Raw genomic sequence first — 14,070 nt, 5'->3', positions numbered from 1 at the left:
CCGCTGTAGCTCTGAGGCTGCGCATTGCGGTTCCAGACTCCAAGCCCCACACACTGCCCAGCTGGGCATGAGTTCCAGCCCTGCCCAATTCCCTCCCTTTGGGGGCCTCAATCCATCCCACTTACCTGCAGGAGTTGCTGTCCAGGTTGCTTGGGACCATGTGCATATGTGCACATGGCGCCCCCTGCCTGACTGCTTCTGCTCTGGCTCCTGCTCCTTCCCAGCCCACTGCAGGCTAAGGAGCTGCAAAACTACAAAATCCATGGGTTTCTCTGCTAAAATGAGAAATCCGTGTTTTACTCTAGTAAAAGCGAAAATCCGTGGCTTACTTCGTTTTTCTGTGGAAAATGGAAAACCTGAATCCCTGCTTATCACATTTATCTCCCTCCCCCAACACTGCCTGTAGTAGTGGGGGAGACCAATTATAAGAAGATTTTTAAATAATTTAGATTCAATAACCTTATTCCATAAAATTGTAACAAATTAAAAAATTTCCCATTTTTTAAATGTAATTATTGTGGGGGGAGGGGAATCTTGTAGTTGGGTAAATACAGTATTCTAAGGAGTTTAACTGAAGTCCAGCAATGTGCTTGATGCTGTGCAACAGTCCCTTTCTCGAGGACTTATGGACCAAAAAATACTTAGACTTTACCCCTGGCTTTGTGTAATGCTATTACCAGCTGGCCCAACGTTCTCACAGCTTTATTGACTCCTCGAGATTGCTAAATCTCAGCTGTTGTTTTGGATAGCCACTCTTGTTATTTAAAAATACTGGTTTCTCACAACTTAAATAGCTAAAATAGAATCCTTGTGGATTTATCACTGGGTTAAAATACATTTAACAAAAGAAAGGTGGCTGAGCTGGTGTGGAAGGATATGTTTTTCGTTAGATGCATAAAACAGGTACTTGAGTGTCATTTTCTACAACACTCTGGTTCTTATAGAGAGTGCAGTTTGACCGAGAGACAGAGAAACATGGGGGCCATGAAGAGATTTTTTGTTTGCTTATTTTTATTTCTGGCAACTTGTAATGAAAGGGTTTTTCTTTTTAATTTTTCTATCTTCTTGTCTCCACTGTTCAGGTAACTCCTCCACCAGTTGTAATGATGAAAAAGAAAAGACCAGTGGGAGCTTCACTGAATCCTTTCTCTGTACAGTCACAAGTCCCAAAGGTAAAAGTTTGCGATCTAGTTTGAAATTTTCTCTTTGCCAGTGTCTTAATTCTTATTAGGCTTTTGAATAAGCAAGTCCCTGTTTTGTTTTTTGCTTCTCTGAGTTATTCTAATCACTGGTTTCCTTTAAAGTTTGTGGTTTCCCTGCTATGTACTCTTATCAAAAAAGATATTTTTCTTGTTATTTTCATACAATGCCATAAGTGCTGTAGCTTCCATCGTTACTAAATAATGATGATTTCAGTAGGCTCATGTGAGAGAGCTGTGCATCAAACCAGATAAGATGGAGGGATATCTAGTAAGTGAAGAAGACTTGGAAAGTGTATTTGGAGAAAAAACCTTGGCAGATAAGACACATTGATATAGCAAGCAGCAAGAAAAAGCCTGAAGCTCATGTGGAATAAAGAGCTGTCAGAATGGAAAGAGGGTAGGGAGTAAGAGAATATATATGGTAATTGGGGTGGGGGTTGTTGTGAAACTTTCTGAGGTGGGGAGCCAATGGAAAATTAAAATTGAAAAATAATCTTGCACCAATTTTAATCTTTGAATTTTAATGTATTACAGCTAAGAGGTTAATACGGGTAAAAAATTGGATGACTGGATAACAAGAGAGGATGCAAGTCAGCCACTAACAGACATTTGTTAGGAAGAAACTTTATCTCCAGACAGGCTGTTTCATACTTGTTCAGGGTGGTGTTTTCCTATGAAGGACTTTGTGCTGACTGCTGTGGAGCCTGGTGCAGCTCTTTGCAGCCTGCCCGCTGCTTGCTGAAGCTGCCTAGAGCCCAGGCCAGCCACAATCAGCTGTGCTGGGCTCCGTAGCCCCATCATCAGCTCTGTGCCAGGAGTGGGGAGAGACTAGGGCTGTGCTGTCTCAGGCCCCGTCCCCCACCACCTGCTGGCACAGACCTGATGCCAGGGCTCTGGAGCCCGGTGCACCTGTTTGCAGCCTCTCGGCTGCAGCTGGCCCCAGCTCTGGGTAGCTGCTGCCAGCTGGGAGCCTGGGCTGCTCCCAGCAGGCAGCTGGGACACTGAAAGCCCTGCTGGAAGCAGCCCGGGCTCCAGCTGCTGTGCAGAGCCGGTTTAGCTGCGGATAGCCACAGACCCTGGGCTACAGGGCAGAGGCTTTCACTGAGGGGTAAGGGGTAGTGGGGCTGGAGGACAGGGGCTTTAGGTGGGGGGCAAGGGGCACAAGCAGGGCATCCTGCCACGTATCCCCTGCCCTCATTTTGTTTTTCTGGCATGCCAGTACTCTGGCACCTTCCAAGGTAGGCATTGTCGTGTTTTTCAGCACTCCAGCCAAAAAATGTTGCCTACCCCTGGATTACAGGGCATACAGTCCCTGGAAAGGACTGTGAGAGGGACCAGGGGTCTGAGGGCCCAGAGAAAGAGGGTGGAGAGACCCAGAGCGTCTGAGAGTCCTGACAGGGACTAAGAGGAACTAACATCAGAGGGAGAGAACACTTGTGTGAGGCTTAGGGCGTGATATAGGGGAGGAATGGAGCCATGCAATTTGCCCTTAAGCCTATAGGTGCCCTGTAGGAGCACAGCCAGGCCAAGAGAGCCTATTTAGCCTAAGGGTTGGATTGAAACTAGTGGGGTCTGGGAGAGACCCATTGAGGAGTTAATTTAGACTCAGGCTCACTCTAAGGCCTGTGGGAAGCCTACTTTACTGAATCTCAGTAACAACATGGTGTGGTGCTGAGTGATTAAGGAAGAGCCACATTAGAGACAGAGCCAGGCAGGAGCCACACAGCCATCGGGGGCATCTCAGCCACCCCTGTGGCTTGAACCTGCCACACAAATATAGGCAACCCCTGGCAGGCATGTGAAGGCATTTTGCTTGGTGTGCAACCCTTGCGGGAGATGGTAGGGAAGAGGTCAGGGCTGTGCTGCCATAACAAAGATTGGGCCCCTTGCAGGTCCCCTGCTTTCTGCCCCTGGGATGCCAACATCTTACAAGTTGAGGTTGCAGATGTTTTTGGCACTGTTCAAAAACATTCCTAACACCTGATCCAGACTATTGGCAAAGAACAGATAAAGCAGCTCTGCTGAAGGGATAATAATGGGGTGGATGAAAAGTTAAAAAAAACAAAAAAGTTGAAGAGCAGGTTGAAGGGTTGAGTCACCAAGTAGGGGAAGGAATTAGTATGTACAGAAACCTGCTTAAGCAGTGGATGAGAGTTGCATTTGCTGCATCAGAAGTAGGGTTCTAGTTGTAGTCACATGGAAGTAACACCATGTGAAGCAGAGGTTATTTTGTTTTTGTGGGTTTTTTTCTTTCAAAGCCAGTTTCTAAAAAGCTGTATGTGTACAAATGTTCTTATAACTTAACCAAATCTAATTGGATTTTCACGTGAGCAGAAAAAGTACCTCTGTGGCCTTAAGGGCTGCCAAATTTCATGTCTCTTCTTATGCTGGAATTCTTGAAATGGTTGAAAATGAATTTTAATGCTGGGAAAGTGATTTTGTTTTTTCTCATTGCTCTTGGAAATGTGTGATTTTTGTTGAAACCTAACAAGTCACCTTCAGGTAAAGAGCTTGGAAAAAGTTTGGTTCAGATAGTTTAAAATTTGACAAACTTAAAAACAGCTGAAGCATTGATTTTAAATTGGGACTTGTTGACAGGAATTCACTCTCTTGTTAAGAAGCTGGGTTCTAAAATTGGACCTTTTATGAACAAAAAAGTCCTAGCCTTGAATATTGGAGAAGAAATCCACAGAGTCTCAAGCGGTGACTGATGCAGTGTCATGTGTCTGGAGAGAACCTGAAATTTTAACTCAGTCTTGTTTGTTTCAGTCAGGGTCCCATGGGCCCTGCAGTAAGTACTGTAGCTACATAAATTGAATTCTTGCCGAGAGACAGTGGAATTTACCATTCAGCTAGAGCCAAGCACATATCTTAAAAGTCCTGCAGTGCCACTGTGTGTTTTGCAAATTACATTACAACTGGAGTGGGTAGTCATTCCCTGCATTATCCTATGGTGGCATCCAGCAGTCATCCTTACTACAAAGTGGGGGTGGGGTTTTCTAACATTGGCTACCTTAGAAGCTAAAAGGAAAGCTAGACCCTGGACTGGCACAAACGTGGAGAATAAATTCTACGGTCAAACTTTTTATTCCAAAGTGGAGGGCCAGGGATTGGAACTGGTCTATGTGGAGAATGGTGACTGACACTAATCAGTTAACATTATTTTTTTTCCCCTCCTTTTGCTTTTTTGTGTGGGAATAAGAATGAGAACTTTGTGGCAGAAGAATAAATTCCATCATGGAATTTAGAGAAATTCTGGTATCAGTGTGCTACAGAGTACGTGGGGTCTAAGTACAGGCATGTTTGCAATGTTTATGTGTGTATACTTAAAATATTTTTTTCAGGTAATGGCCCCTGTTATGCGAAAAGCTCCCACTCCAGTCAGAAAAGAAGCTGTTTGTCTAACAACATCCTGCCCGAAACAAGTCAATTTTGCAGCAAAGTCTGTTGCAAACAATAAAAAGAATGGTACTGCTGACTATACAGTAAAAGCTGAAGAAAAGGCTCTTGAAGGAAGGCTCTTGAAGGCGAAAGAAGAGAAAGCTGTTGAAGGTATTTTTAATATTGTGGACAGTAAGGTGGCAGCTTTTAGAGCACTTGTTATGATTAAGGATAAATATAAAAATAGCTTAAATATTGTGTATTGATGTTTCATAGTAATTCTGTTTATAGTGTATATGTACTAATAGCTATGTAGTTCACAAGTGATTCAGACCCTTTGTGCATTACTTACAGAAGAGGATCAGGGCATGATGGACTTTGATGATGGAGATTTTGACGAACATATGGAAGCTGGGGAAATGGACATTGCACCTGAGACTGTCAGGGCCTTGAAGAAAGATCAGGAAGTAGAAAAAAAAGAGACACAGCAAGGGAATTCCGTGAAGGAAGAACCTGTTGGGTAAAGATTTTGGGGTTGTTAAAGATCTGTTAGCTGAATTAATTACTTTCCATGGACCTTGTATTTGGACTTCATATTTAACTTTTGTAATTGGACTGTTTGTATAACACATTTTTCAAGGCACTGCCCAGTAGAGACTAGCAGTGGACAGGCAGCAAATTGACTGGCTGCTGCTTAAGGAAAAAAAAGAATCCTTTAGTATTTACCTGGAAGAGGATGACCTATCCTTTGAAGTGTGTATTACATTTGGTTAAGTCCTTACTCTGTATTTCATTGAGAACAGTACTCTTTAGTGAGAAATTAAGAATTGCTAAAGATAGCTATAATTACAGAATGCTTTATAATTACTTAAAGCTAGTAAAAGCTAGCTTCCTATAGCAAATTGTATTTTTAGCGTAAAAAGATGACTAAAATAATAGTTTTCAAGTCCTTTTTCTTAGACAAGAACACTCTTGAGGCAAAACATGTTTTATGGCTGCAAACTATGGGAAATCCAGAGAATTACATGGTTTTAAATGCTTGTTGTACCCAAAAGTGTGCAAGTGGCTTTTTAATAATTGGTAGGGACCTACCAAATTCATGGTGGAAGTGGGCTGCGCAGCAGCTCCTTTAATCTTGTGTGTTCTCCTGTGTGCCCCCCCACCAATTGGCAGAGGGGCCCTGATCAGCACAGAGGTGAAAACCGAGGTTTTAAGTATGGCGCTGGTTTTGCTTCCTAGCTGGTCATTGGCAGGTAGCAGGGCCACTGGGGTCCCTCAGCTAATCAGCAATTGTGGGGTAGGGGGAGGGAGGGTTAGGGGGCCATGCAGGGGAACCTGCAAGATTTAAAGCCGCTACCACACAGCCCACTCCTGCCATGAATTTGGTAGGTCCCTAGTAATAGGTGAAGTCTTTGCTTTATCTCAAATAGCTTGTACTTGAAGGTACTTTCCTAGTCTGATGGGACTTCTCATTGTCTAAAGCTGGCATGACTAGGGTCTAAGTACCTAAACCACTTTTAAAAGAGGTATGCTAAATATTTATCCCACACGTTTGGGGTTTTTTTTGTCTATTTGTTTTAAAACTTGCATGTACTTCTTGAAAGTTGGCTAGGGTGCTAAATATCTTGAGCTGTATCTTCTTACAAAAGTGGCAGCTATAGCAAATACTCAACCTTACTCAATTGTTTCTTTTAAAACTTGCAGACATTCTTCTCTCCCAGATATTTCTTGTTGGGACAGAATGGATGAGGAAGAAGTTGATTTATTAGCTTCAGAAGTCCAAGTGGATCCAAATGTCTTCCCACTAGTGAATGGGGAAGATGGTGATCAAGTCTTCAGGTTTTATTGGCTGGATGCTTATGAGGATCAGTATAATCAACCAGGTATTAACATGGTTAAAAATAGGCATGTTTTTAACCAGCTATCAAGATATTTAAAAATAGGCTGATTTTTATTCTCAGCGTATTCTAACTTCAGGGATGAGGATTTTTGAAGGAGCCCTAGATAAGCCTGGCCCCTTCCGTTGTCTGCTGAATTGCCTACTCCCCCAAGTCTTCTCTTTGCACGACACAGGGTTACTTCTCTCTCTGTCTTATTGCTTGAGAAAATGAAAGTCATGTGTAATATGTATAGTCTGGTTTATTGTTGAAGCGAGCGCAGGGACTAAATAGTAGGAATGAATTAATGTTAACTTTATTTTGGCTAAACGTACAATAAGTAAATTCATGGGCTTCTTGCCTTTAACATCCTGCTAGATGATTAATTTTGTCTCTTAATGTCTTGATCAAAATATCTCTCTATTATAAGTAGTGCATGTGTTGTGCTGGGGAGAACTAGGTCTACATATGCAATAAAAGATGTCAAGTCTGTGCCTAGATGTTCATACAGTGCTGCAAGACACCTCGGCCTTATCTCACTAGGTTCATAACTCTAGTTTCCTTGATCTCATCATTCTTGATCACAAAAGTAGAGGTAAAAGAAAAATGCCTTTTGAGAAGTTTGGAGCTGATGTGGGAGGTGTGAAATCTAGTTCATATTGGTGTTCTACCTTTCTTTTTGACTTGTGGAGCAATGGGTTAAATGAGTCGCATTTCTCCGTGCACCTCCCTGCTTCCCCATATGCTGAGTATGTTGAACAGCTTTATGATGAGAGTAGGTAATGATCACTGAAATCTTGGCAAAATCAATGGCTCTAATATAAAATAGCTACTTTTAAAGACCCTGCTATTGTTCTTTACTTCTATCTTGGCTTCTAAGTCGGTAGTTGCTGAATGGAACGTAATTATGAAAGGATTTCTATTCCTTGCATGTGAGAAGAGAGCCTGTCTTCATTATGACTTTTCAAGGTTGAATAATAAAGACTGCACCTGGTTTCAATTAGCAGTGTAGGGGGAAAAATTTGATATTACTCTTTGTTTAACATTCTCACAATCTTTGTTTATGCCTCATTTGCCATAATGTCAAATGCATTGCTCGAAGTCTAAATACTATAGCTTGACTATAAGAGACTGTTTCAAATTTTAAATTTAAATGATTTTAGAGATTTTTTTGCTTCATGATTTCCTTTAACTATTTTTGGGAAGGAATTGGAGAATAATACTCTCTCTGGGAAAAAACCCAAAAAACCCTGAAGAAATAATCACCTGACTTGTCAGCTCTTGTGGCCCATTCTCTCTGTACTCAGTGACTTGGCCATTCCATGACTTCCAGTCCATCAGCCTGGTCACCTCTTGCCTGTCATTGACTCACTTCTCACTGCCCCTATTCTTTCTTGATATGAGAGTTGCATCGTCCTTGCCCCCTTTTCTTCTTTGCTTCTGCATTTGGAAACATTTTTAGTGGAAATCCTTTAAACTGGGCTGACTTCCTTCATTACTAATTTATAGTCTCCTTCTTTAATTCTTCCATCCTTCTAGCTAAACAGTACTTCAGCTAATGAATATACAATTCTTTTCCATCTGGATCTGGTTTTCAACCTCCCCTTGCTTCTCTTTCTCTCTGCAGGATCTTACCAGCATCTAGGAGAACTGCAGTATCCCATGTGATGTTTACTTCCTTCAATGCTAGCTATGTCCTCCCTTGTTATGATGCAGAAGTTACTTCTGCTTGCTTTCTCTAATCATCCCCCCTCCCACAGTGATTTTATCCTGTTTCCTAATCTCTTCCTTTACACATCTCTTTACAACACGAGCATGCCCAAGTTTTTAAGGTGTTTGTGTCTGTGGTTTTTTATTATTATTATTATTTTGCATCCTCTCCCTTTTATTTCTAAGATCATTGAATATATAGTTTATAATCCATGTGGAGATGCAACTGTCAAAGTTTCTTAAAGATTTCACTCTAGAAAAATGTTGGAACCAATACTCTATCCTCATCCTCCTTGACCTGTCAGATGATTTTCTTGATGGTGCCCATGTTCTTCTTAACCTACTGTCCTCCCTCTAGCTTTTCATGAAGGTCCCACCGGGTTCTTCGGTGCTCCCTCTCTCCTTCTTCCAAATCTGTGGATTTTTAACTGCAAAAACTAATAAAGCTACCATCTCTTTGCAGGTAATGCCCAGATCTACTTTGTTACTCAAGAAGCTGTCTACTTGAATTAAAATTTCAGCCTATGTATGTTTGAGGTTACATGAAAGTCAGCACAGTTAATTCTTTTGTCTTCACATTATGTCCCTTCTTTCTAACTGCACCAAACTACCATCTTCTCAATAACTAAGGGCTCCAACTGTGATGCTGTTTTTAATATGGACCTCTCCCTAGAGCCTTGTATGTAGGTTATATCTAAATCTCAGAGCCAACCTTTCTTATCTATCTACACGACTAAAGTTTCTCATATCATAAAGTTTCTCAAATCAGTTCAAACTGTTGGTGCCAGAATAGTTCTCCCCCTAGTCACTTTGACCATGCCATCTGTCTTTGTTCTTCTCTCCATTACTTATTTGTTCCTAAGGCTGCTTTTGATTATCCTCAATTTATCTATCACTTCTCTCATTAACTATTGAGACGTTGACTCTTGCCTCTGGTTACCGGTAGTGTGAGAGTCTCCATTACACACCTATTAAATCACACCTATAAGCATCTCTCTTTATCCTGTGCTGCCCTTCACTTTGGGGAAAAGTTATTGCAAACATTATTAAAGCCACCTCATTACTTTACTTCATATTTCTCTTCAAAATTCTTCTTTTTTGTGAGGTTATGCATCATGTTGACTAGTATTGTCTCCTGCTTCCATCTGTCGCTATCCACCTAGTTCATAAAAATGTAGTGCAGATCACAGAACACTGAGTTGTCAACCTGCAGCTCCACTCACTATGTGGACTGCAGTACTCTCTATTAACCTCATGGTTAAGCAATAGAACCCCATGTAAAACATGGTACAGTAACTTAATTCAAAGGTGACTGAGATACCTATATTTGTAGCAAGGTCCACAGTGGAGATTAGGTTTTATGTGTTCTGCCAGCTGCAGGAGGCCCAAAAAGCTGCACTAGTTACATTTGCTTCTTGGGCATCCAAGACATTCCAGGACTTAATTGTATGTACAGATAGTCACTTGTATTAGAGATAGTAGTCTCAGTCTATCCATAATGGGTACTGGTCCAGGTTCCCCCAACACTTGCTCCATCATATTTGGTATCTGGTCTCCAAACTAACCATCCTGGTGTGTATATGCGTGTGTGTGTGTGTGTGTGTGTATGTGTATGTATGTGGAACAAGAAAAATAGCACCTTAAAAGTGAGTGCTTTGGGAGAAGAGTTTCCCTTCTGAGGAAACCTTACATTGCATTTCAGTTGACTTGATTGGTTTTTTTTGTTCATTTGAGAGAGTTATGGATTTTATGTGAATTATTGCCACAAAACTTACTAAAATTTTGAGAACCTAATTTATTGTGTGACTAGGAGGAGGCAGTAGGTTATAAAAGTGTTTCCAGTAATTTAAATATCAAAGAGTCTTTAATCCTGGAGTGCTAAATGTGAACCATAACTTGGCATGGTCTGCTGAAAACAGAAAAAGTAAGTTATGAAGGGATGAAATTCAGACAAATTTCAGCATCTTCTGCCTTTTACTGACCCCTTTTTTAGCTTGGAAGTTCTTGGAGTAATTTAGTTAAGTGAAACTGTAAGATGGGATTTCTGAAGTTATACTTTCCTTTTGCAAGAGTGTTTTCCTAGCTGGGCTGTTCCCAAGGGCGCTTTAAACCTGGAAATGTGCTGGTCAGCCTGCTCTAGGGATCTCTTTCTGTGGCTACTTCCAAGCACGTTGAGAGCCAAGTGTCAAGAGCAGTTGTACTAAAAAAAGTACTAAGCAATAAGCACTTATAGTGTTGTTTGTGTGTTATGATGAAACATACTGTACTTGGATCTTTGCTGATGCTATGAAGGTTCTAAAACACTGAGGTCCAGACTATGGCTAGGACTATCCCACAGATGCCTAGAGGGCCATGAGTGGCTCAGAAGGATGCTCCAAACATTAGTATGTTTCTGGATTTGGAACTTGCAGGTTTGGTGTGAGGCTAATGTCTGCTCAGGAAGAGCCTAGCTGGGATATACTGCTTTGGTGTAGCCACATCCTGAAGAAGCAGTTTGTTGTGCTACCTTTGTATGTGACACATCTTGCTGATTGGTTGCTCTGGTGGTGGAAGTGGTAGTTGAAGAACCATATTAATATTAGGACTAAAAAGCAATTGCTTAGACCAGTGGCTGGCAACTTCTATAAGCCATGGGCTGGAGCAGCCTGGAGGCAGTCCAGCATGGGTCCAGGTGGCTTTGACAGTGCGTCAGTAGTGATGATGGTTTTCCTGTGCCCATTCTGGGACCAGACACTGCTGTTGCTTCTCCGTCTTTCCAGCTGATAGGGTACTATGTTGGGGCTGGGCCTGGGGCCAGGTAGCTGTATCTGTATTGCAGGCACTTTTTCCTATGTACCAGATCCAGGGGCCGCATCAGCCCATGGGGTGCCTGCTGCCAACTTGTGGTTTCAATATTTGAGAACATTTGACAGCTCCATTAGCTGACAGTCAGTTAAGGGCCGTAATTCTGATCCCTTCTGTCAGAGTGTGTGTGTGTGTGTGGTGGTGTTGCAGTGTTTCTGTTGCTTAGTAACTTCCTTTTAAGCATTATAGATCCTGTAATATTTTCCTTTCTTCTTCCTTAGGTGTAGTATTTCTGTTTGGTAAGGTTTGGATTGAATCAGCCAAGGCCTATATCAGCTGTTGTGTGACAGTTAAAAACATTGAGAGAACTATTTATCTATTGCCGCGAAAGATGGTAAGTATGTCTTCAAATGTAAATAAATACCTTTTCTTTTGTAATGCTAAAAGTGGCTTATATATTTTGGTGCAATATTTGTGGATAGGTGTTGAAGCAGTATGCTTCTTGACTTGGTTAAGTGCTAAAAAGTTTTTGTGCTGATTGTTGTATGCATGGTAGAGCATAGAATTGTGTTGGTATTTTTATGCTAATGAACTATTGTTACAAGAGGTGCAGGGCTTTTATTAGCTGAAACTAATGGGAACGGTTATCTTGAATGGTTGTGGAGAACTTCAGTGGTTTCCATATTAAAGTTCTGAGTACTCTTCTTTAAGTAATGTATCGTAAGTTGGACTTTTTCTGGATTCTCCAAGTCTTCTGGTTTTGTAGCATTTTTTGGATAAAAGTTTTGTTTGTGTATATTAACTTGTCATTAACTTGCTGGATTTTGTGAACTAATTGTCATGACCCTTGTTGCAGTCTGTTAACACTTGATGTAACTTTTTGTTTAAAGGAAGTGAACCTATCTTCTGGTCAAGAGACAGACAATCCTGTAACAATAATGAGCGTCTACAAAGAGTTTAATGACCAGATTTCTGTAAAATACAAAATAATGAAGTTCAAGTCCAAGGTTGGTCTACGTAAACATACTACATGAGTGTTAGTAAAATTTAAGTCATAGAACATTTGGCTGTCGTCTAAATTTTGACCAGGCAGGAGGTGCCACATGCATGTGTGAACATGCATGGAGAGCGGTTCCCTCCCAGTAAGTTGGGGAGGGCCACAGGGGTAGATTAAGGCCCTCACAAGTGAGGGAGGGAGTAGGGCAGGGATGGAGCTGTGGGTGTTGCCCAGCCAGGCTGTACATGGTGCCAGGGGCTAGGGTGGGAATGTGGAGCCTGGCTGGGGAAGTAGGATAGAGCCACGGGTAGCTTGTCTGGGGTGCAGCAGCAGGGACTGCCTCCCTGCTGCTGTGTGCACTCTCGGGATACATGCTGGGGCCATGCCCTCCATATTTGTGTGTATGGCAGGGGCGGATGCGAGTTGCCCACTGGGGGCCCCTGGCTCCCCACTCTGCTGCTGTCCCCCTGGCGGCCTCTATGGCACAATGGGCAGGACCCAGTGCTGGAGAGCAGAGCGGGGCAGGTAGGCTTGGTACTGCTGCCAGGAGCCCCACTGGCTGTGCTGCCATGGCAAGGTGTCCCCTGCCCAGCTGGCAGCAGCAGGGGGCACAGCTCTGCATCACAGATTTTTGGGGTTTTAATCAGAGAATTTGTGATTTTTTTTTAAACAGAAAACTATGATTCCTGTAATGAGACAAGATCAGGCCACATGGAACCATTCAGTTTCACTTGTAGTTAGTTTTAAATTTTAGAGCAGCCAAGTCAATATGTTAAAACATTATTATTATTATGTAGATGGTTTCTAAATGTCTTCCTGTAGTTCTGTTGCTTATATTCAGTTTATTTTTTAACAATGCTGTTGTTGAAAATGGTTGGAAGAGGACATAATTAAATCATAATATTAATGCGTTTTGAACGAGTATAGTATGTGAAATTCTTCCTGGAAAAAAGAGTGGTTTGCTTTTTTTGCTATACATTGACAAAGCTGTAGTGTTTGTTCATAACCATTCACTACTAGTGAATCTCCCCTGCTTGGCTTTCTCAAGTATATTCTACTGTTTCACTCTTTGAGGTGATACTGATTCAATGGAGGTTAAGTACATTAATCAGGACATGATGATTATCCAAGGGAACAGTGGGGTAGACTGATTTGGCCAGAATAATACTTTGTGCTATTAGTACTTTGTATTATTCTCACATGCTTGGTTTTTTTTTCAGTTGTTTATATGGTTAAAATGAAATGGAAAATCAGCCTGGACCTTTGTCAGGTCTTGAGAAGTAGCAGCGTAGGATTCAAAAATATTTTTGTGGCTTGGTTCTGGGCTGAACCCTGATTACAATAGGAAATGCTTTCTTTTATAATCTCCTTTTATTCTCTGTTCTGTAGAATACATTGCATTAAAACTTTTTATTAAAGCTCAATAAAATCAGTGCTAAATGTCCAAATAAAATTATTTGAAGGCCTCTGTAAACACTTTGTAATTGGCCTCTTTTGAAGTCTTTGTAGTTGTTAGACAACACATCTCTTATTTCTTAAAAGTATTGTATAAAGACCTATTATATAAAATCAAAAACTACTATTAAAAATGAATGGTTTCAAGTGAAAATATGGTAGTGACAAGAATCATAGAATTAGATATATTCCACGGCCTCATGATTTCATATGGACAAGAGAAGCCAAGTTGTCCATATGGAGCCAACTTTAAGGGAGTGTTTAGGCTGTGCTGCTTTGTAGAATTGACCTAGGAAACTTTTTTTTAAAAGAAGATGAAAAGCACAATGGATTTATGACTTAACTAATTTTGGTTTTGAAGTAATTTCAAAGTTGCAATACTTGTGTAATACTCCTAGAGAGCAGTAGGTAATAAATGATGAATTGGTTTTGTTAGTGTGTACCTGCTTGTGTGTTATTAAAAACATGCTGGCATGGAAAGTTCCTATTCTCCATCTTTTGCTGGAGGAGCAGGGAAAACTTTTAGAGATGCTAATTAGGTACATATATTTTGAAGTGCTGTAAGTTGCGATGATGTGTACCATTTTGCATGTTCTGTTGCTTAGTGTAGTGATTTTGTTTGTGGCCATGATAAAGACATTTCTTTTCTTCTTCATGACCTTGC

The 14,070-nt window shown here is 41.2% G+C and overlaps 1 protein-coding gene across 1 annotated transcript in view; it reads left to right on the top strand.

The window, feature by feature from the left end:
- POLA1 (DNA polymerase alpha 1, catalytic subunit) overlaps nt 1-14,070 on the top strand; it is a 304,797-nt gene that overhangs the window by 11,873 nt on the left and 278,854 nt on the right. Inside the window, exons 7-12 of the mRNA XM_090062006.1 lie at nt 1,083-1,172; nt 4,547-4,754; nt 4,938-5,103; nt 6,288-6,466; nt 11,236-11,348; nt 11,845-11,961. Of these exons, the coding sequence (XP_089918132.1) occupies nt 1,083-1,172; nt 4,547-4,754; nt 4,938-5,103; nt 6,288-6,466; nt 11,236-11,348; nt 11,845-11,961 (873 nt within the window). The remainder of the gene's footprint in view (nt 1-1,082; nt 1,173-4,546; nt 4,755-4,937; nt 5,104-6,287; nt 6,467-11,235; nt 11,349-11,844; nt 11,962-14,070) is intronic.

This window comes from Crocodylus siamensis, chromosome 1 (genome assembly GCF_052110815.1).
Source record: "Crocodylus siamensis isolate JL-2025a chromosome 1, ASM5211081v1, whole genome shotgun sequence".
Lineage (NCBI taxonomy): Eukaryota > Metazoa > Chordata > Crocodylia > Crocodylidae > Crocodylus > Crocodylus siamensis.
The sequence above is the reverse complement of the archived record's forward strand: the minus strand, read 5'-3'. Positions and strand labels throughout refer to the sequence as shown.